This window comes from Podarcis erhardii (assembly GCF_964252035.2).
Source record: "Podarcis erhardii genome assembly, chromosome: 3".
Lineage (NCBI taxonomy): Eukaryota > Metazoa > Chordata > Lepidosauria > Squamata > Lacertidae > Podarcis > Podarcis erhardii.
Window position 1 is genome coordinate 83135171 of NC_138507.1, and position 24647 is coordinate 83159817.

At 39.2% G+C, this 24647-nt stretch overlaps 1 protein-coding gene across 2 annotated transcripts in view; it reads left to right on the forward strand.

Moving 5' to 3' along the window:
* Nucleotides 1–21385, forward strand: part of CRIM1 (cysteine rich transmembrane BMP regulator 1) — a 130046-nt gene extending 108661 nt beyond the window's left edge. For both annotated transcript variants that reach the window (XM_081857659.1, XM_081857660.1), the window contains 9 exons: nucleotides 4034–4190; nucleotides 7121–7242; nucleotides 8439–8648; nucleotides 10606–10821; nucleotides 12418–12639; nucleotides 15399–15593; nucleotides 16960–17082; nucleotides 18453–18640; nucleotides 19916–21385. In XM_081857659.1, coding sequence (XP_081713785.1) covers nucleotides 4034–4190; nucleotides 7121–7242; nucleotides 8439–8648; nucleotides 10606–10821; nucleotides 12418–12639; nucleotides 15399–15593; nucleotides 16960–17082; nucleotides 18453–18640; nucleotides 19916–20092 — 1610 coding nt within the window. In that variant the 3' untranslated portion in view covers nucleotides 20093–21385. The remainder of the gene's footprint in view (nucleotides 1–4033; nucleotides 4191–7120; nucleotides 7243–8438; nucleotides 8649–10605; nucleotides 10822–12417; nucleotides 12640–15398; nucleotides 15594–16959; nucleotides 17083–18452; nucleotides 18641–19915) is intronic.
* Nucleotides 21386–24647: the final 3262 nt, after the last annotated feature.

Below are 24647 nucleotides of genomic sequence, written 5' to 3' on the forward strand. Positions count from 1 at the left end.
AGTCGCCTTCTGTAGACTTTTCTTTGGATCCAACCCAGTAACAATAAACTATGCAAATATAAAACACTGTAGTTTTAAAACCGGCAAAAACTATGTAATGCATCAGAAGTCAGTTAGCAAAGTGCCCTCTATAATAAAAGTACCCATCTAAAAAGAGGAAGGGGATGTTTCTCAAAGTCTGAAAACTAGCACCATTTTGAGAAAACAATTCTGACCAAGAACTTATTTGATTCAGCAGATGCTGTCCAAAACATGAGGAGAATTGAGTATGTTTCTCTCAGATCATTGACTTATTTTTTATATATATAAGTGCTCCAGAAATACACTAGGAATATGGCAGTACAGTTGCAACCAACGAAAAACACAGGATACTGTTCTTACATTCCTAAATCTCATTGCTGAGTTTTGAATGACTTTTCCTTGTCTTGCCTGAGCACTTGAAAAGACCCATTCCATTTCCTCCAGGCTAGGTGGAACGTGAAACTTTTTTCCATCACTTTCTTGGTTTCCAAAAGCAATGGAGGCCACTAGCTGCCTGTGGAGTTGAAGGAAGCCTCCTCTTTCTCTTGGGTCCCAAGCTTCAATAGACAGTCTTTGAAGTAAGTGGTCCAGGATTTTCATTGTGTACGAAGAATCTGTGTGCAGGCACAAATGGCTAATCCCACATTATGTATTTGGTAAAAATATTTTTTATTACCACACATCCAAATTACCAAGAGCAATTTGGGAAGGAGATTTTGCCTCTGCTGTAATGCATAATAATGCTGTATTATGAATATATGTGAATTTATACTAACTTGCAAGATATCCACACATAGTTATAAGCTGTATTTGGAAGAAGTGGTCTGAAGGATCTTAATTTGACTTCAATGTTATTGGGACATAATTTGCCATTAATGTTGTTGGAAGTTTTGCATGTCAGGTGTTGCATAGTACTTTGGAAAAGCCACACTGTTTTCTTTGTGACATCTGTATTAATGGATTATATATCATACATGCTGTTACTATGCTTACTTTTCAAGATACTTATCGTATTTTTGATGCAATATATCCTTGGCTTTATTGAATTCATTGCCATAAGATATGGTGATGGACATAAGCTTATGTATCTTCTTTTTAAAAAGGATTATAAAAATCATCAATCAACGACTATAATGACAGTTAAAAATGGCATTTTCATTTTCAGATGTCTTGTACCTCTGATTACCATACTCTGGAAAAAGAGAATAAAAAAATTCCTTCCAGTAGCACCTTAAAGACCAACTGAGTTAGTTCTAGGTATTAGCTTTCGTGTGCATGCACACTTCTTCAGATACTGAAGAAGTGTGCATGCACACGAAAGCTAATACCTAGAACTAACTCAGTTGGTCTTTAAGGTGCTACTGGAAGGAATTTTTTTATTTTGTTTTGACCATGGCAGACCAACACGGCTACCTATCTGTATCTGGAAAAAGAGGGTTGTTAACTCAGTGGCATCTGACTGGTGCTGAATTATCACTGATCTCATTCAGAAAATTAGTTCTTCTATTCAGGAGATCAGAGTGTATCCTTACTGTACTCTATTAGATTAACAACATTGACGTTTAGAATCCTTTTGAACTACCCTATTAAGAAAGTTTCTCAGTATTTTATTTTGGCATAATGGTTTGATCCATTGTTTCATCCATTCTCAGGTACATCCAATTTTTATTATCCATTCATTTTCACCTCTTGACTTCCTTTTCTGTTGCCTTTGCCTCGCATTTCCTTATATTGTGGATCGCTTCTTTATGCCTTACAGTGCAATGCTGTTTACTCAAAAGTAAGACCTCTTGTATTCAGTGGGACTTGCTACAAGGTAGTGGACCTAGGATTGCAACCTTAGTAGCTGTAAAATACTTGTGTATTATTTACGATACTATTAAAAAGTAAGGTAAAAGTTTTCAGTAGTACATTATTAGTCACTCAAAACTGTTTGCATCTGTTTGCTTGTACATATCATGTGAGCTCCCCCTAGTGGTTGAAGGAATATCTGTTCAATTTGAAGAACCTTTTTTTGTCTCTAATTTTCTGGAGTAGGTATGAGTGTGTTCAACCTTTTGGGTCTGTGTAGCTTCTTTTCAGTAAAGTCCGTCTCCTTGGTGGTTAATCTGAGTTCTTGTTTCTCCCTTGGTCTAGCCACCTACCACTTTTCCTTTCCCTCAACATTTTTCTTGTTTATTTGCACAGACGTAGTATAGTCTAAAGACAAGACGAAGTCTATGCATTTGGCCAAGAAAATAGAAGATCACTATCCTTTTCATTGGTTCTACCACCCATACCAACTGCCTCAGTCCTTTTGTCCATTCAGAGGAAAATATGTCTGGTCCTCTCACCCCTTCTGGGATAGGCAACAACTCCGAGTAGAGGGCAACAGCAATTCCAGAGCATGTTCTCTTCCTCCTCTCAGTTCAAATACAAAAAATAATCAGTTCTGACACAACCCTGCCACCAGTGGGAGGTCATATTCTAAAGTACTGAGATAGGTGGTGGTCCATAACATTGGGCTGGGTGCTGCAAAGTTCTACAGCTGGAATTCCCTTCCATCCATCTCTGGTCTCTTAAGGATCCCCGAAAGAGGGGCAGCATTCTCTTTAAATGCTCCTGCACCGTACTGCAGCCGCTTGGGCTAACCCCAATGCATGTATCAAGCACTATACATTGTGAACCGCCCGGAAATCTTTTGATGAAGGGTGGTATATATATCTAATAAATAAAATAAGGTGGACTTCTTTGCTGCAGCTGAGACAGCTTTGGGGAAGTGTGTCCTACAACATGCTGTCCCTAATAGGTAGCCAGCCTTTTATTAATGTCCAACCCTACATGGGTCAGCTTGGGTATGACCCACATGATGTCATGATACACAAGAGAAAAGTTACCATTGGTACTTACCTGTGAAGGTTCTTTTTCATACATATAACATGATACCAGGACATCACCCTATTGTGGTTATACTGGCTGCCTAACTCCTTCTGTTAAAATTTCTGAAACTTGCCAGTTTTTCCCACATTCTAGTTTTCTCTAGGCAGGGACTGTTGCGTGTTTGCCTTTTTGTGTTTGCTGTTTGCTTCTTGTATACATGGCTTATCTGTGTACAATTGGCTGTATGTACAACAAAGCACCAGAAGCCTCTTCAAATTGAGCAGCAATTTCTGCCTTCAACCACTTGGTGGAGCTCACATCCCACCTGATTTCATGATATACATGAAAAATAACACTTCACAGGTAAGTACTAATGGTCTCACTTATTAGTATTATTCCGAATCCTGTGGATATATTCTAGACAAAAATATGATGATTTTATGTAAATTTCAACAGCAAGTGGTTTGAAAATCTGTAAATGAGAGACTTCTTTGGTGTGAGGATTCTATAGCCCTTTCAGAATTGCAAGGCTCTGATGCCTAATTCTGAATGCATTACATGAAACTCCTGCTGATTTAACTATTAACATAATTAGTTTAATTGGTGTATATGTAGGCAAGTTCCCTACTTGCAGTCTAGGGAAGCCATTTCTATGTAGTTTAGGGGAAAACCCATGTACCCAAAGCTTTTATTTGGTGGTCTTTTGCAACTGATTCCAGTTCTGAGGAGGCAGCATGATTTTTAAACTGCAGTTTGCAATTTATGTGTGGAAGCTGCAGTAGAGAAGATATGGGGGGGGGGGACTCTTAACTGAATAGAGAGGTCCGTTATGATTAAATGTTGTCTTTGGACTACAACTACTGTCTTCATCTATTGCTTCCAGAAAAGGCAAATTCATTTTGCAACTAGTTCTGTTGGTTCCCTCCTGTGCTTTCTTAAACATTTGCCTAACTAGTAGTCTACACAAATGTGAACTGCATCAAAATGATATGTTCTTGCTCATGATTCCAGTCAGGCTGCCATGACCTATTCCAAGATACCATACTCTGTGAGGTGTGTTGCGGGGGTGGGGGGAGAGTATTCTTCATGTGCCTGCATTTCTGATACGAATAACTATTAGCTGTTTTTGCTAAGTTTCATGTGTTCTTCACAGGAGAAGAGCTGTGTACTGACCTCATGTCAGATTGTTCCTTGGATTGTGCCTTTGGCTTCCAGACTGATGTCCACAACTGTAAGACCTGCCAGTGTCGCCCACGACCTAAGAAATGCAAACCCATAGTATGTGACAAGTACTGTCCATTTGGATACTTGTACGTATTCTTACTTTTAAAACATACTTATCACAATCCATAAACAAATAATACTGTGTAAAGCCCACTAACATTGTTCTATGTATAATAGGAAAATATGTAGCATGCAGAGTATGTAATAGACTCAGAAGTACATATCAACATGGATAACTTTGAATGTATATACATTTACAAATGCTTTTGATTACCTAGAAATGGCAAAAAATGATACTATAAAAAGAGAAGGCGATTACATAAAGATAGTGGTCAGTGCCTCCTTAGACTGATGGAGAATATAGCTCCACAATCTACAACAAGGCTGTTGTAAAACTTTGTTGAAGAAACTATTTCTAAGTCACAACATTTTGGACAACTTACAGACAGTCTCCCATAATCTCTTTTGAGGCAAGGTGCTTGGTGCATGTGGTCGCAGCTCAATTCAAGGGATCCCTGGATGTTAGAAATTATCTAAATCTAATTCAGTCCAGCCTCAAGTTCAGTTTCAGGATGGAGAGAAGTCATTATCACCTTGTTTGATATACTGATGAGGAACTGGCCGTGGGAGGGTGGGGTAGGCTGTTGGTTCTGCTGGACTTCTCTTCAGCTTTCACTACCATCACCATTATAAGTTTCCAGGTTGCCTGGTTGGAATAGGACTTGGATGCACTTTGCTGCAGTGGCTCCTGGTCCTTCCCAGAGGGACAAACCAAAAGGAACTACTGTGGAACTACTTTTAGTTGCTTCGCTGCTGGTCTGTGGTGTTTCCACATGGTTACCATCTTGTTCCCGCGTGAAACCACTGGGAGAGGTCATCCAGTGATTTGGAGTGCTGTGTCGTCAATAAATAGATGAGACCCAGCTCTAGTTCTCTTTTTCATTTGTGTCTAGAGAAGCTGGTGAAATTTAACCATTGGGTCAGACTCTGTACTGGTGCCGCATCTGGTGGATAAGATGATGTCTGCACTTGAAATTTTGAATAAAGACTGATGCATCTTGCATATTCCTACATGAAATGAGTTTCTTAGTTTTTTCTTCTGAACTCAGAAAGAAGATAAGACAAGGCCACAGCCAAAATCTTACTGAAATAGTTTAGACAAGAATTACTTTTTCTCTGTTCTGAGATAGCCTGGATAGCTCAGTTGGTCAGAGTGTGGTGCTAATGATGCCAAGGTTGCAGCTTTGATCCCCATATGGGGTAGCTGCATATTCCTGCATTAAAGGGGATTGGGACTAGATGGTCCTCAGGGTCCCTCCAACTCTACAATTCTATGAACAGGAGTAGCTGTGCCAAGCTCTATTAAAAAAATAACATAGGAAAAGATACATCTTTCTTAAGTTACCTATAATTTTCTGTGGCTGCTGCTAGTGTCAGCACGCACTTCTAAGTGTTGTCAATTCAAATATGGAATTGTAGCTGTTCGCACAGATGTCCAGCCAACTGAGTTTCTGAGCACAGGGTTGGCCTAAGTGGTAATGGTTCTTTTAAGGTTTTAAGGTAAGCTTATGAGATAGATATGCCAGACCTTTCTAAAATGTTGATCCTGGTATTCATGTACATCTTTCTTTTCTTATTTCTCATAGTATTAGATCCTTCTATAAATTTACAGTGCAATCCTTATGCTCCAAAGTATGTCCCACTTTGTGTAGCTCCATAGTAAATGATTTTAAAATCACAATCTTAGGGCCCAAGTAAATTTTACACATGCATGCATGGATTTTGTACCTCCTCAAGTCTTTTTTTTTTAAGCTGCAATGAGCCCAAATGCAGGTAGAAGGTGATATTCACCTTAAGTTTTACTCAACATAGACCCATTAAAATTAATGTGCTTGACTTAACTTAGGTCCATTAATTTCAGTAGGTCTACTCAGAGTTTGCAGGGGAGGGAGCTATAAACTTTTCTTGATGTCATTTTCCCAGCTAAAATCCCACACAGGTGCTTTTTTGCCCTAGAAAGAAAGAAGACACCTTTAGAGGTGGGGCGGTTAGTTTTTGTTGTGAAAACTCTACAGCAGGAATACAGAATTTCTGGCACACAGGACAATCTTGGCCCACCTGGAAGTCCAGGTTATGGTAGCTTGTGAAGCCATATCCCCCAAACCACAGTCACCTATCCATCAGCTGACAACCCCATCCTGTGGGGAATGTGTTAGCGAAACCAGCCTCTTCAGCCAGCAGAATTTAACCATCACTCATCACCTAGAACAGAGGGTTCTGTTCTGGGAGTTTTTTTGCCAGCATATTCCCTGGGGAATGCACTGGGGAATGAGATTCCTGTATTGAGCAGGAAGGTCTGGTGAGCAGACAGTTCAGGTCTGCTGGATCCTGCTTTAGCATCACATTCCTGACAGGCACTGCAATGGCGAAGCACAACCCTTTCCCCCACGTGGGTGGGAGCCACCACCTATCAGTCACCTGATGTCTCTGTGACATCATGTTTGGCCAGCGGATGCAGGAAATCTGACCCACCAGGTCAAAAGTGTTCCACACTCCTCTATAGGAGAAGGGTTACCACCACCATAGTTTCAGTCCTGAGGTGGGGGAAGCTGCTGTTTTCTTTAAAAGTTATAAAAGATTGCAAGTAATCAAAAACTTGTAATCTTGTTTACACAATTGTTGTCTAGTTTTGTTCTGTTTCTTTGCCTATGAGATGGAGAAGAGTTCATAATGTTCTGTAATTTGTAGGTGTTTTTATATGCACACCAAAACAGTTGTTCCTAAGTGATGTTATAAACAGGACCTTGCTGCAAGCCATCTCACAATACAAACAAAAGGCTTAAATTTCTTCTACAAGGTTTTTTTTCTTTTTGTTTCACTCCCTTTGAGAACAGAATTATAATTAAATAACTTTCAACATTTGTCATTTCAGGAAAAAAAATGTAGTAATTACAAATGTTTAGGCTGCTTTTTAAAGTATAACTAATCAAAATATATATCTTTTTAAATCGTGTAGGAAGAACAAACATGGATGTGAAATTTGCCGCTGTAAAAAATGCCCAGAACTTTCATGTGGTAAGATTTGTCCAATGGGCTACCAGCAAAACAATCAAGGATGCCTTGTCTGCAAATGTACAGGTAGATTCAACTCCTTCAGAGCTGTTATTTTCAACCCATTTTGATATTAAGGAAAATGTAATATGTCTTGAAAGTGAGTCCCATCTAACCCCAACTATAATAACAATAATAATGATGGTGGTAATTAATTAATTAATTAATTAATTAATTAATAGGAATTTGAAAATGAAAAACTTGAACAAGCAGATTCAATTATTGCTTATTTTATTCAATCTATAAAAAACCCTCTATAGTATCATATTCTTAAAAGTGTTTTTATACCTACAGTTAAAAGATCACTGTACATTATAGATGTCAATTATTTGAAAAATGGCCAATTATTTGTAGTGGATTCATTATGCACCCTTATCCAGAGCAACTATGTAGACATAGGGCTCTTAGGTGCATGTGTTTCGCTGGATAATTCTAATTGGCATTCAGAGGAATGGACACATGGATCTTCATTTCTCTTGAATTGACCACGGAAGCCCTTGTGATGTGAGCATCACTCAAGGAAAGGATCAGGACCAGGATATTGGTCCTTAGTGTAAGATACAAGTTCTCAGTAAGAAACAGTGGTATAAAACAGATCTGTACAACCCTACAGCCCTTTAATACCTAGCATACTACTACTACTACTACTACTACTACTTATTATTATTATTATTATTATTATTATTATTATTATTTATTTCTACCCCACCCATCTGGCTGGGTTTCCCCAGCCACTCTAGGCGGCTGTTGGCTAGGTAGATGTTAAACAGAAGGAGAGGAGGCAATGAGTAACTGTTCTCCAGACTTCAATACCCCAAATAGTTGGGAAATGTTCACAATCTTCAGTTAGATCGCTCTCCCATGCATTCTGAAAGATAGTATTGTCCTTCACGGAGCCACCTTTTGGTGGATACATACAGGAGAATACTACTTCATGAATGCAGTGTTTGAATATTCTTCTGTTATCAACTTTTGAAAAAATAAACCTACAGATCTCTTTCTAGTTCTTTGAGTTTGTTCCCATTAACTATTAAATGTTCTGTATGTGTGCCCTTCAGCATTCTGCTGTTGGAAGCGTATTAGAAATCTATGCTATACATAGCCTCTCAGTCTGAACATTTTACTAAGTTGCTACAACAAATACAAGAGAAGATTTAGCTGTTGGTTGTTATTACCATCCTATTAATGCACTGGTTGTTTTTTTAAAAAACAAACTCGTACAGAGATACCAGCTTCTGTAATGCCACCAGCGAAGGCAGGTTCTTGCTTGTCAGTGGATGGGCACCGTCATGAAAATGAAGAAAGTTGGCATGATGGCTGCCGCGAATGCTACTGTCATAATGGACGGGAGATGTGTGCTTTGATCACCTGCTCTGTACCAAACTGTGGCAATCCCACCATACATCCAGGGCAATGTTGCCCATCATGTCCAGGTACAATTTTGTGTTCCCTATTGGGCTATAAAGCACACCTTGCTTTCTATCTGCATCTGTTTTTCTCCTTTTGGAGGAAAATTGAACAGTAAAGACAAAAGTATTTTGTCTCCACATAATTCTGCCTTGAACTTTGTAAGTTAACAATTGACACTAAGTTTATATATCACAAATGTTCAGTTTTAGCCATAAAATATATTGCCTAGTATTTTTTCTGAGTACTGTTAGCATTTTAATTTAATGCAGACAAATAAAGTCTTGAGAGCAGAAGGAAGGAGGTGTACTTCAGCATTTAGCAGTTTTTATTTCCAATAAAGGGGGAGGGGAGTAGAATTCTCTAAATTTTAGATGCACTTACTGTGAGGCAGACAGCATAATATTTCTCAAATTCTGTCCCAGTTGCTGCCAACCTGTCAGTGACTTTTGAATCCAATTTATTAGTTGAGTTAGTATTTTTTCTTACTGCATATGTTCACCTATTTCATACTCTATGCACAGAGTTCACCCTGATGTGGCAAGGAAACTAACCCAAACATCACTACAAACTATTGCTTTTTCTTGAATCATAACAGAATCTGAATCACTGTGTGTATGTGTTAGCCTGTGCCTAAAGCAGTGATGGCTAACTGCAACTCTCATTATACAGTGGTGCCTCGCAAGACGAAATTAATCCGTTCCGCGAGTCTCTTCGTCTTGCGGTTTTTTCATCTTGCGAAGCACGGCTATTAATGGCTTAGCGGCTATTAACGGCTTAGCGGCTTTAAGAAAAAGGAAACAAACTCGCAAGAACTCGCAAGGGAAATTCGTCTTGCGAAGCACCTCAAAAAACGGAAAACTCTTTCGTCTAGCGAGTTTTTCGTCTTGCGAGGCATTCGTCTTGCGGGGCACCACTGTACTTGACCATTGGAGCACTGGAATACAAATTTGTATTCAAGCCCAGAATTTAGGTCAGGGTTTGAATACTAATCTGTATATTTCATTTTCATGCTGTGTTGATTTTCAAATGTATACCTTGCAAGCAGCTATCAGGTGTGTCAAAAGCACATTAAGCATTATGGGGGACAATTTTAAAGTGTTGGGTTTAGCAAGGTTTCTGTGCTCTGTTTCAAGGTTATAGGTAGCATGCAAGAGTCTAGTTGCTGCCCACTGTGGTTTTATAGTGAAAGGAAAAAGGTAGCATGAAAAATTATGGACAAAAGTAGATCACTGAAGATGAGAGGGTTAGGCTTTCTAGGAAACATGGTTATTCCATGTGACCTGACTTAGAAATCAGAAGTAAGGAAGGAATCTACTATTACCCTCCTTGCATATAAAAGTCTTGTGCAGTACAGTATTGAAAGGCTTGACCCAGGGAAAGGGGGAGATGGTGTGAGGAAGCGCAGTCGATTTTTATGACAAGGATTGATTTGTAGGTTTTAAATTTAGCCCTGGTTTGATCTTTTGTTTTGCCCCTAAGCTACTTTGGATGGGCATTTGTCCAGAAACATGCTAAAAAACACATTTTCTTAATAGTCATTTACTGTTGTGATCTTGACATATTGCTAATAATTCTCTCAAACTTCGAAGGTCAGTTGTGTAAGGAAAAAGGACCGAGGACAGCTATGTTATTGGTATTCTAAAGTTGTTGTGAGACTGGTAGCCATGGTAACATTCTGTGCCTCGTTTTACATTTATTTATATGGAATATTCATTACTGGTGATTTGTAGTTAGTTTAAATTTCCTTGGCTCTGGCACATATGAGATAGCATGCGGAAAAATAGTGTTACTCAATCGCACTGCTGATGAAATACAGGAAACTGGGTTTTTAACATAATAATGTTGTACTATATATTTTTTTTACATGTTATCTATGCATAAACAGGTTCATAAATCTATTGTTGCAAAACTTAATGTGTTGCTTGAATTCCGCAGTCTAATTTTCTGTTACTTTGTTTTGGGGTTCTTTTCCCCCCTCAGATGAATCCCTTGTGCAGAAGCCGGAACTCAGTGGTCCAACCATCTGCTATGTTCCAGGAGGAGAGTATTTTTTGGAAGGAGATACATGGAATATTGATACTTGTACACAGTGCACATGTCATAATGCACGAGTTTTATGTGACACGGAAGTCTGCCCACCTCTTCTTTGTCGGAACCCCTCCCGTACTCAGGACTCATGTTGTCCTCAGTGCCCAGGTTAGCATTACTTTCCAGGTTTCAGCATACACTTCCCAGTTGTTTGTTCTCTCTATGCAGGATGCTGTTCTAAAATATGATACTTAATCCCTGTTAAAGTGTGCAAGAAGTAAGCTAAACTGACAATTATTGAACAAAAGTCTGTGAAGCTAGAAGAGTGTTTAGTAGGGCTGAAAGCTCTGATACAGATAGCATAACCTGTGGCTAACAGGAAGTATGAGAGCCAGCATGCAGATATTCAGTCATAAATCAAGACGTTCTTAACAAGAATTACTGAAAAGTTATTGGCTTAATTAGACATTCATTTACTATGATGCAGAACTTTTACTATGGGTTGTTCTAGAGCCTACATTCTGACAAACTGAATTTTCATTAGTATACAGTAGTGCCCCGCAAGACGAATGCCTCGCAAGATGAAAAACCCGCTAGACGAAAGGGTTTTCCGTTTTTCGAGGCGCTTCGCAAGACGAATTTCCCTATGGGCTTGCATCGCAAGACGAAAACGTCTTGCGAGTCTTGCGAGTTTTTTCCCTCCCCCCCCCTTTTTCTAAGCCGCTAAGCTGCTAATAGCCGCTTAGCCGCTAATAGCCACTAATCCGCTAATCCGCTAATAGGGATGCTTCGCAAGACGAAAAAACCACTAGACGAAGAGACTCGTGGAACGGATTATTTTCGTCTTGCGAGGCACCACTGTGTTTGTACAATTCATTATTTGAAAGCACAGTGCTAATACTAGATTATATCCAAGAATGTTGCCTCCTTCATACAAGGACTTTGACTTGCTCAACAGAACTTCCCTTCCCCCTCCCTGTGCACCCCACCCCCTGACCTTCTGTTGGTGGTGGGGGTGCATGGTGGGAGGGGAGGTTCAGTTGTGCAAGCACAAGTCCTTGCATGAACAGGAAAGCTTCATTGTATACAACTCACTATATTAAAATGTGTTTTCCTGAAAAAGTGTTGTAAACAGCATGAGTGATGGGCTTCTTAATCCAGCAAAAATTCACTTCAGACTTAAGTCCTCTTTTTTTAAAAAAAAAAGTTTTAATTTTAATTTAATTTTAACTTTAAATACAGATAAAATTACGGGTAAATTTTCTGTACTTGCCAAGTTGCTCCTTTAACTTTGTGAGACCCACTACTGTTGATTAAGCATGCCCCAGAAGTAGTGCAGCCTTTGTATTCAGGGAAGGTATGTGTGGATCAACTTCCTGACGGGCATGACTAAATTAACAGCTAGCTGTACTTTCTCATAATGCTATCTCAAAGTTGTACCTCTTTTTCTCCAAATGCAAGTCTATAGTGATATAAGAATGAGGGAACTGTGTGATAGGTAAAGTTACCAAAATTCAGAAATCTTTCATGGCTTGTATGTACTTTATATCACAAAAAACTGTGCAGATAGGCCTTTAAATAAAAATTACACTATGAAAGATAGGAGAGCAACTGCTGAGAACTAAATTGCTCACCAAAGTCATTTCCTAGATTTTGCCTGAGTGGACTGGAGGACATTCATTTAACAGGATGACTCCTCCCACTGGTTTGGATAGGCAGGGCCTTGCAAGTCTTGATTGCTTATTTACATGCTTATATTTTTAGATGAGCCGGTTCAGCCATCCTTGTCAAGCAATGAGAGCATGCCCAGCTACTGCAAAAATGATGATGGTGATATTTTCCTGACTGCTGAATCCTGGAAGCCCAATGTTTGTACCAGTTGCATTTGCATGGATGGTGAAATCAGCTGCTATTCTGAGTCTTGCCCTCCAGTATCTTGTGACAGACCTGTTTTGAGAAAGGGACAGTGTTGTCCTTATTGTATAGGTAAGTTCTGAAAAGGGGAAAGAATGATGTGATAGGAGGGCTTTTAATCAGTTACTCCATATCATGGTGTCTTCTCAATTTTTACCACCTTTGACTTCTATGCTTTATTTCATGTGTATCCTGCTGTTTCTGCTGAGAACAGTGATACTATTTTTATTAATACTATTAGCAGATATATTTTTATGTATGTCATCTTCTAACATGAAAGTATTTCATAGGATTGAGAATGTGTTGTTGCATTTTGGGCCAAAATAGGTTCTTATTTTCATCAGTCCAGAATCCAGCCATAATGAGTCATGCCTTGCTCCCACTAAAAGCAGTGGAACTTGACTTAACTGAAAACTGTATTTCATTGGTGCCAATGGAGCTGAAGGGTGCATCTAGACATTAAACGGTGTTGGTTGGTTTTTAATGCAGTGGCATTATCCTTTAATCTCTTATTTTAAATTTTATTTAGTAAGGAAAATCTGCTGCAAAAAGATTATCTTTAGCTATTAAGAGGACCCTCTTCTGTCTAGAAACAGATTTAATTTATAATAACTCTTGCCCCCACCCCAGCATACAAAGAATTACATATGCAAACACTCCTATTTTTGGCAGCACTGCACATTGAAACTGTTTTTTTGATCCCACTCATCCTGGCACAGTCCATGGTTCGATACCATGCGTTTGGCTTCTATTTGTTGTCAACAGCATAAAATTACTGTGCAGAAGAGAGACCAGATGCACATAAAAGTGCCTCCCTTAGCAATGAACCTTGGGAACAGCCAGTGTTTTACATGCCTTCAGTATGGCAGATGTATATTCAAAAGACCAAGATTCTGAACAGATTTTTTAACAGATAGGTGAAGGTTGTGGCTGGGTGCTTGATGGAATTTTTTAACGTCCAGACTCCAGGACAGCCTTCCCCAACCTAGTGTCATCCACAAGTTTTAAATTAAATCTCCCATCATCTCGAACCATTGGCCATGCTGATGGCATTTGTAGTCCAAAATATCTAGGGGTCATTTGGCTGATATTTTAATCCCATCACATCTGTAATAAGCCTCAGGTTATTGTGTTTCTTCAACACCCCTCTTCCACTGCGGTCTCCCCACACTACATAGAAGTCAATACCCAAATCATGCCTTCCTAGTTGTTCACTGTAGAGTAATCCCCTAAACCTGGATACTGAAATATTTTCTCAGCAATTTCTGAATAGGGAAGATTCTAGAAATGACCCAGTAACCCAGAAATGTATGAACCATGATATAAGGATAAAATGGAGGAATCATGTGCACCCCAGTGAGCATCTTGGAGGAAAGTTAGAATTAAAATGTAGCAAATAGATAACATTGTAAGTAATAATTCATAAAGTTACTAAAGTTACTGATTTTAGCAATTTAGGGTTGTGACTGCAGTGCAGGAAAGGGCAAGACAATTGTGTCTAGTGCTGTCACACAATGGCTCTGATACCATATTGGCATCCATTGCCCACTTCTTGCCCTCAGAACATACCATTCCCACTGGGAGGAACCTTACATAATACTGCCCAGCAGCTGGTGGGATGCCAAAAGATCACCTAAGCCAAATACCCCAGCCCAGAATAAGAGTGGTTTTGGTTTGCTTTGTTAGAGAAGTTTCATGCATCTCTGCTTGAGTTTCTGAAACTTTTAAAATATAATTAAACAATAGTTGCATTAAGCATAGACATATATAGTTTTTATTTTGAATTTCATTGGAAACCAAGAGAAATAAGAACTGTGGACTTATTTTACTTAAGGTATCTTCAGTAAAACCAGTTTTGGTTTTAGCATAATGGCTCTATTAATAATTTTTTCCAGTACATTTAAGTCTTTCCACTGCTTATCAGGTATAAGGCAGACTGTTATTACCATTTCACAGAGGAGGAATTAATGCAGAGAAAGGAGACTAACCTAATGACTTCATAACTAACTGAGCAAAGGTTTTAACTCTGATTTTGCTGGTTAGTATTGATACTCCAGTCACAACACCACATTAAATACATACATTATCTATTTTATAAACTGAAAAACGTTAACACAAAAATGTTTTAATTTCTCACTAACTGAAAAAGTTGAAGAGAACAATTCAGATCTCAGAAGATCTGCAAAATTTATTTGATTCCTTTCTCCTCATAACGGAACTTCAGTACCTGCTATATATTATTTGATTAGCAGTAAACAGATGTGTCAGGGAACTGACATCAGAGCAAGAGGCGGAGGCAGGGCTCCAGAGCGATGCCGGAGAGGGGACCAGCAGGGGGGAAGGAATTCAGCGTAACACCAATAGAGAAGAGAGGGAGATGGAGGAATTGGTGACAGGGCTCCAAGACCCTTCACCCAAATCTAGTGGAGAGAGCGCTGGCACGCCCCTGCCTTCCCCTCACTTGCGCAGACGCGTTCCACGCAGGGAACATAGGAGGAGACTTGGGGTCAAACAGCTTTTATGCTGGAAGAGGTTCAAGAAACGCCCACTGACGGATTCTGCAAGTGACTAACAGGTCGCGAAGGGCGAGCTCTAACCCTAAACATGGTTGAGCAAACAAACTGACTAAACTGAAGGCAATTTACGCACAAGTAACCCCCTCACAACCATTACAAGATGCTTCCAGCCAAGAGCAGAATGTCAACCTGCCACGCAACGACAACCACAAATCATCTAGTCCCAAGGCAGGGTCTATAATCACTTGTTTCTCTTTTTCAATTACTCTGAAATGGCTTTCTAAACTCCCAATTGTGGCAATATTATTTCAACAGAAGACACAACATCAAAGAAGGCAGTGTGTCACTTTAATGGGAAAACATACGCGGATGAAGAGCGTTGGGATATTGATAGCTGCACACACTGCTACTGTCTGCAGGGTCAGACCCTTTGCTCCACAGTCAGTTGCCCTCCTCTTCCTTGTGTGGAGCCCATCAACGTGGAAGGAAGTTGCTGTCCCATGTGTCCAGGTAAGTTATGTTCATATTTATGTTAAGAGTTTATCAGGAATTTTGCACATGCATAAAATAGATAATCACTTCACCTAGACATGCAAATACTATGCAAATCCAGGATTGCAAGACATACTGGTAACCAAACTGCCTCCTTTGAAACCTTCCCAGCAACTATATTACAATCTTGCTACTGTATTGAGAAAGATAAGACGACACCGCTGGTATCATTTAGACCAGGCATCCCCAACCTGCGGCCCTCCAGATGTTTTGGCCTACAACTCCCATGATCCCTAGCTAACAGGACCAATGGTCAGGGATGATAGGAATTGTAGTCCAAAACATCTGGAGGGCTGAAGGTTGGTGATGCCTGATTTAGACTGAGGATTAAGTAAACATTTTGTTTTTGTTTCAGATATAATATATCTTGAATCAGGATTTGGAATACAGCAAATGAATATTTTCCTGTTTTCTCTCAGAACAAATAATTCAGCCATTCAAATATGCTTCAATAAACAGAAATGCCTTATTTATTTATTTATTTATTTATTTATTTATTTATTTCTATCACAGTTTTTAAGTTTTGCTTGTTCTACAGTATTTTATTTGGCCTATTTCAGATGTTAAGTAAACTGTGATTTAACATTAGGTAGCCAGAGCCAGTGTGGTTAAGAGCAGTGGACTCGTAATCTGGTGAACCGGGTTCGATTCCCCGCTCCTCCACATGCAGCTGCTGGGAGACCTTGGGCCAGTCACACTTCTCTGAAGTCTCTCAGCCCCACTCATCTCACAGAGTGTTTGTTGTGGGGAGGAAGGGAAAGGAGAATGTTAGCCGCTTTGAGACTCCTTTGGGTAGTGATAAAGCGGGATATCAAATCCAAACTCTTCTTCTTCTTCTTCACACACTCCCCTACCCATTTTGTCCTCTCAGGTATAACTGTTTGAAAATAAGCTGTAGTTGAACCACAGTTTGCCCTTTTTGGATCTAACAATAAATTACAGCTACTGTTAAAGAGGAAGCAACTTTCTCAAATCTCCTCCATGCATCTGTACTGGAGGAAGAGAGAAGAGCACATAAGCCTACGTTTTGTGCCTTTTTCCAGTAGTGATACACTTAGAACAGCCCTTTGTTTAAATTATTTTATTTTTGATGACTCAAAATTTACCTTCTTGGGCATGTTCAGGAACAACAAATGTGCCAGAAAATATCAAGAAAAACATTAATGAAGTATCAAAAGGTATCTCAAACACTTCATAGTTTTACTTTGGCCTCATGATAGAAGCAGTAGGTGGGCAGGATAGAGTAAAACATTAAAATGCAGGAAATGTATGGGATGAAGCTTAATGGCTATAAGTTCCTTTGACAATTTTCTTTTTTTAATAGAAATGTATGTACCTGAACCTACCAACATTCCAATTGAGAAGACAAATCATAGAGGAGATAATGAACTGGAAGCACCAGTTTGGCCTACACACAGTGAAAATGACATTGTTCATATCCACAGAGGTAAATTGTATTTCATGTCATGAATCAGAGGCTGCTTGGGAGGGGTTTTTGCTCAAAATCACTTTTTGGAGTCTTTTAAAAAACATATCCATGACTAAGAGAACCAGGTTTCACTACAGAGCCTAAGTCCAGTATCTACCGCCATGCTTCTCTTCTTTTTTCTTCTTCTCTTTTTACATCCAACTACTTAGGAGTTTCTGCTTATATTGATACAAGCATTGTACGTTTAGTCTACATTCACCCACATCACCTATTGTAGATGCCTTTCCAATCAACCTCATATCTCACCTTTGTCTTATAGCAATAAGACAATAGGAATAGCCTCTAAATTCATGTGGTTTCATGAGATTAAAACAACCAGAGGCAAAGCAGATAATAAACAGAAGGATTATTTCTTTTGGGGTAATCAGTGTAGTTGCTGCATTAAAAAAAAAAAAAAAATTCAAGCAATTCTAACTGGTTTTAATTCTGTTACGATGTTAAATTGGAATTGGATCAGTGAATATAAATGTATATAAAGCTTTCAATAACTCATCTTCTCAAAATAGTATGCCAATAAGTTATAAGAAATATCTAGCTCCAGTTAAGACTTACTTACGAAACAGTGAAATCTGCATTGGGCCCATTGCTGTCACTTGATGACATCAGGGATAGCTCAGGATTCCATGGCCCCTGAGATTACTGTGCTTTGCTTTCTGTTGGCCATTGTATGGGGGCTGCTGCTGCTAGTAGCTTCTGCCTACTGTTTGGGCAGGTGCGTTGAGGCATCCCTCACTGGAAGGGCTTCCTTGCCAACAGTGTGGTCACAATGTTGTGTAAAATGATAAACTCAAGATGACAGTCAATTCAAAAGGCTGAGTAGTGCACCTGTGGCTCTCCAGATGTTGGACTTGCAAACTCTGTCCACTTCAGCCAACACTGCCAGTAGTCAGGGAATTGGGAGCTGCAGTCCCAATAATATTTGGAGGGCCAAAGGTTACCCACCCCTACTATAAAGAGTAAGGAAGAAGAGGTGATCCTTTAGGTATGTTGGATTCAAACATTATGGACTTTACCAGAATCAGTTCCCTTCCATGTCTTCAATAGGATGTTTTAGTGCCATGGAAATATTTCATGCATTTTACTGTAATTTCTACTGTAATTTTATAGTACTCTTTCACTTTGTTGTTACATGTCATCTTATTATGTAAGATAATGCATATCCAAGGTAACTTGATAGGGTAAAGTGTAGAATTATTGTTACTCAGGGTAGCAGTTATGGTGTCTTGTCTTGGGATTTTAAAAATAGTGGCATGATGGAGCTGTTCTGATTCTCTATTAGGGGTGTTATTTAATGGTTCATTACCAACATGCTTATTCACACCTTTCAGATATGGGTCATCTTCAGGGGGATTATAGAGAAACCAGAGGATCGCAACCAAGTGCAGAGGCATCTCTTAGTTCTCTTGCCTGGGTGACAGTGCCCATCATGACAGCTCTCGTTCTTATAATAGCACTTCTACTTATCAATCAGAAAAAGCAGTGGATACCAGTGTCCTGCTACAGAGCACCAACAAAGGTAAATGGAGTTCATATATTTAGGCATTAAACCATCTTTCTTGTACTGCATTTGGTATAAACGGGTAGCATGATTTCTTGAACTGGCTAAGACAGTTGAACAAAAATTGAAAAGGGATGGCAGAAAGCTCCAAAAAGGCAGGAGGGCAAGACTAATGTCTGTCTGGCTTTTCCCTTTGAACATGTTTTAGATTACACCCCAGATTGTATGGGGTCTTGTTCAAATAAGATTTAGAGCAGGCACCCCCAAACTCAGCCCTCCAGATGTTTTGGGACTACAATTCCCATCATCCCTGACCACTGGTCCTGTTAGCTAGGGATGATGGGAGTTGTAGTCCCAAAACAGCTAGAGGACCAAGTTTGGGGATGCCTGATCTAGAGTTTGCCTCCTAGTAGGTTCAAGGTCTGAAACATCAACGCTTGCCTGGTCCTTGATATATAAAAAGATGCAGCTGCAACCTTTGTTGCAGCTTTCCCTTCTGCGCTTAATATTACTTATCATAGGTAGCAGAAAGACCTTCATTTGTGGCCAAAGGCTGCATCAGGTACTTATTGAATCCTCTCTGCTTGCCATTATTCTCTAGAGTAGGAGTACACTGTGAAGGATCTGAATGATGGACTCATGGAGGTCACTTTTGTGCATGCAAATTAACTGAGTGTTCTTCTGCTATTTGGATTGTGTTCTCTAGCTTTTGATTCCAATCTTTATAGGGACCAACTATTATGGTTAACAGTGATGCTCACAATGCTAGAACTTGCATTCATATAAATCACCGGGACTTGGGAAGCCGTTTGATTCCAAATCAGACCATTTGTCTATCTTGTCCAATATTATCTACTCTGTTCTGACAGATGGCAGCTCTTCCGGGTTTTATCTGCTACACAATTCTTTTAAATGGAGATCCTTAGGATTGAACCTGGGATTTTTTTACATGCAAAGCGTGAGCTAATTTTTGGCAGTAGGTTCAGGTCACAGCTCAGTGGTAAAGCATGCTCTTTGCATGCAAAAGTCCCAGATTCAATTCCTGGCCCCTCCAGGTAGGGTGGGGAGATTCCTGTGTGAATTCTTGGTTAACATCTCCCAGTCATTATGGATAATTCTGAGCTAGTTGGGCTATTGTCTGACTTCGTAAAAGCCAGCTTCCTAAGTTAAAGAAATCACTGTTCCGCACAGCACATAATTGACTTATGAAATGCTCTACCAAAAGATGTGGCAAGGACTACTAGCTCGTATATATCCTGACTTCCTATTCTTTGCCTTTCTATATTCCAACAGCCTTCTTGTCTAAACAATCAGTTGGTGTACGTAGACTGCAAGAAAGGAACTATGGTTCAGGTGGACAGTTCTCAAAGGATGCTCAGAATTGCTGACCCAGACTCAAGATACAGTGGATTCTACAGCATGCAAAAACAGAACAACTTACAGGCAGATAATTTCTATCAGACAGTGTGAGAAGTTGCACCCTTACAAAGAAGTTAAGAAGAAACAAAGACTGAGTCTGCTATTAAGATAAAACTAGAATTGTGCACTTGCTTAGTGGATTGTATTGGATTTGTGACTTCATGTACAGCTCTAAGACCTTACTGGGATGGGCTCTGACTCCTGCAGTGTGCCAGAACAAGCATTCCCATTTCTCCTTGCGATAACTGACCAAGTGTTTTCTTAGAACCAAAGTTTTAAAACTTGTTAAGATGTTTTGCTTGTAACATAGTAATAGAGATTGTTTGGAAAGGGGAAATTGGGGTTGAGTTTGAGTGGTAATAACAGGAAGCCTCAAAGAAGAAAAGCTGGTCAGCTTGACTTGGAGTCAAACAATATAAGAATATAGCTTTTTTCCTATCACTCCAAAATAGCATTTATTGCAGTGAAGTATAAGCATAACCATACCTGAACTTTAATAACCAAGTCTGGGTTGTTTTTTTCAGCTGTGCTACAAAAATATAGTACCTGTCACATCACAGGTGTGGTATAGCTGCAACTATGTTTTTCTACCTGATCAGAAGCTGCAAGAGCTAATGACATAGTGAGGGAAACATTAAAGCAGAATTAGAAAGGGTGAATTATTGAAGCTGTGTACAATTATACCTTGTGCTGCTTTTTGTTTTTCCTTTTGATGCTGTTTGTCAAGTTTTTTTTGCAATCAGCAAGTGGCTAAGGCCTGTATAATTCCTGATATGAGCACTGGATCTTTTGACAACAGTAGTGGCGAGGGAGAGAAAGGGAGGAAAGTTAAAAACACCATCTGATTCCAGAGCTTGTGTGTGCGTGTTTTGTTTGTGTGTGTGTGTGTGTGTGTGTGTGTGTGTGTGTCTTTTTTCCTTTCTTTTACCATTGTGTATCAATTTCAGGTGTTTCAAAGATATTTCATTGGAGGAAAAGAAATAGATTAGTTGGATGAAGATCTTGCTCAGATTACTTTTTTTTAAATCATGTTAAGGGTTTTTTCTGTTACTGATTATGCAGACTAGAAACAACTTCCATGCTAGGAAGCTGCTTAATTTTAATTGTATATTACTCAAGCACCTTTTTGGAAGCTCAGAAAGAAAGGAGATCATGCTTCTTTAAAACTTTAGCTTTATAGAAATATTTATGTAAATAAAGTTATGCTGGAAACAAAGCATTTGTATGTCTGTGTGTGTATATATGTGTGTATGTGTATACATACATCTCTGTGTGTATACATACACACATATACACACTATATATGTGTATATATATATATGTATATATACAGTATATATATATATATATATATATATATATATATATATATATATATATGGTATTTATATATACAGTATATATCAGTATAATTTTGTATTTTCCCCTGTTGAATGTATTTTTAACTGAGATTTTACCCAGAACAGAAACACAGGCATTCCAGGCATTGCTTAATCATTTGTGTTTAGGAAAGACGAGATGAGAGTATCTCATTCTACCTAGTTTTATTTGATTTGAAAGTGTGAGTATGCAAGTGTGTGTGCACGCGTGCCCTTGTGTTTGCATATGTGTACAGTATGTGCACAATTTTAGCAGTAAGCATTGCTCTTGCTACTTGCTACATTTCAGGGTGTGTTCCTTTTTCTTTTCCTGCATGGCCTTAAAAAGGCTGTTAATTCAATGCATTGGCTAGATACACTGATAACATACAGGCAGCACTCATCAGTTCCACAACTTAACTGCATCAGCATTTGGATATATTTGAAAACAGTTGTTTGAAACAACTACTCGAGTACAGTCTACAACTAGCTGGAAGTTTGTTGCAGCTTGACTCGTAACTTTTAACTGTATCATACAACATTAACTTTTCCAAATATGTCTTGGCACTTTTATACTAACTGCCCATTTGTGTATGCCTCTTTCTTTTACAGTTGCTTGTCATAAGACACAGATACCCAGTATGCTTAATGTGAAAAGAAAATGTATTTTTTGTAAAGGAACTCTCAAGTATTGTTGTAAATACTTGGTCAGAGGTTACTGAACTTTAAAACTGAAAAACCTAATTTATTATATGACCTAATTTATTAATCCGAAGATTAACAAATGTCTTGTTTTAGAATATCAAAAAAGTGTTCTAGCTGTTTGCATCAAAGAGAAAAATAGGTGTATCATAAAGGCTCAACATTTTTTCTGTTTATAAATTCAGTTTCCAAAAAACAAAGAAAAAATGTAGTCACTCCCCCCAGCATTTTATACTCATATGACAACACTGAAACAAATGTTACTCTCCAGTTATTACCCAGATTCTGTCAAGATAAATCATCCATTCCTTTCATAAGAGTAAGCAGTCATTATCCAGAAATTGTAAATGCTTGCTTTTATTTTACAATCAAGGCCATATTCTGAGAAATATTAGCAGGATATAGGACATGGTGTAAAATGTTTTATTATTATTATTTTATTATTATTATTATTTTATTATTATTTTGAAGATATTATTTATCCTATGTGCTGTATCCATTACATTCTTTTACTTTGGTTCCTGTTGTGCTCTTGTAAGAGAAATGCAGATAATTTTCTGGGAAAAAAAATAGATGCATATGTGGCACTTGGAGTGCACTGCAATTCGGCAGATTGCTTGTTTACTTTTTAAAATGTAAGACGGTTTCTTGTAATTTGGCTCTTGGCAGCACAATAAAAATTAACTTGATGAACTTTTCATAAGTTTCTAATTGATTTTTTTCTGTGTTATGTTTAACATCTTTTAGTGTTTGTTTCCCAGTTACATTGTGGCAAAAAAGGTGTACAGTGGAACCTGCTGCCACAGTGTTGCAGTGTAGAGTGTTCCTGTTCATGATTCCAGCAAACAATGCCCTCCGCTAGGATATTCCAATATACTGACTGCAGTTTTCTGTTTTCCTTCCTCCAACAGTCAGCATTTCGTGTCCACTAAGCATGCTCAGTCCATATTGGGATGTTCAGGGAGATTTCTCCCCTTTATTTTTGAAGAATTGTACCAAACATTTCACCAACACTTAAGCATTCATATCGTTAACATAATCCTTAACTGTGACATATGCAGAACTTTCTATCATTACTTTTCATTCTGTTCATATGCCACTAATACTGATGTATGACAAAAATGTTTACTTGACCAGGCACTGCAGCAATTGTTAAAGAGATTGAGAGCATTTTAGTACAAAAATGGGAAGGGGGTGGCACAGGGGGACAGCAAGTATCTTTATGTAACCAAGAGGACCCAACTGCCACTGTTGTCACTGTATGCGGGGACATTCGGACCCAGGGGCCAAATGCAGCACTCCATGCCTCTCTGCCTGGCCCCTGAAATTCTCCTTATGTCACAACACCTCCAAATCTACGCCCCTTACTGGTCTTGCTTTGCACCCTCTTTGAGTGCTTTTACCTGGCTGGAATGTTTCCTTGAACTCTGATGGTGCTTCTTGGGGTCTGGATGGAGGCCAAAGAGGGATGTGAGAGTGCAAAGAAACTAGAGGGCTGTACTGTCATGAACTGGTTGGATGCAGAAGAATGGTGGGAGAAACCAGCTGGAGAACCACCAAGGGAAGAAGACTCGGAGACCATGGAGCACTGATGGGATGACGCTGGGCTTAGTGAGCTAAGTGTTTGGCAGAAAGAAGACCAGAATCAGATGCAGAAGCTGAAGGAGGTGAGAACGAGGCAGAGATGAGTCAGGCTGCTGAAAAGTCACAGATATCCCCCCTCCTGATGCAACAAGCTCCCCACACCCTCAATCTCCCAGAACCAGGAAAGGCATGAAAAGGGTGGAAGATTGGCTACACACAGGCACTTTTTCTTGGAAAAAGCACTGGAGTGGAGTGGACTTATTGACAGCTGTGGTGAGTCTCAGCAACTGATTCATGGAGTAAGACCCTACTGGGGAGGAGCAGCTGGCCAAGACACTTGGCCTTGTCTCTGCAGTTTGTGTTTCTGCCGATAAAGAGTTTTCTCCAACTCTGAACTCCAACTCCAACCCTATAATTTACTGCCAGCTCATTCTTTGGCATATATCAAGGTAAAATCTGCATTTATTCCTCTGTCCACCACTGATATGGGCCCTTCATAAGGGACTGTGGTCCTCAAAATGAAACAGGTTCTCTACCCCTGCTGTACACACAGAATCAGCTCCTGGTTATGGTTCCACAGCATGTAGAAACAGGAGCCAACTACTGCTTCAAATTGTGCTACTTCAGAGTTACTGGGCTTAAGTATCTGAAAGAAACACATATAATGGCAAAAAATGGTTCCCCAACAGCTTAGTTGATGAACAAATCAGCTCCCAAATGCCACAAACCCAGACATAAGTGTTCCAGTTTGCGAATGTTTTTCGGAAGCCAAACGTTTGTTTTGGCTGTCAGCATTGTTTCTGGGACCAATCAGCCAATCAGAAGTCGGGCCTTGATTTTCGAACGTTTTGGAAGTTGAGCAGATTTCCAGAACAGATTGAGTTTGAGAACCAACGTTTTTACTAGCTCATGAAAAAATGCATTAAAGCTGTCCATACTGGTGCCTAAAGGCATTCCACAAG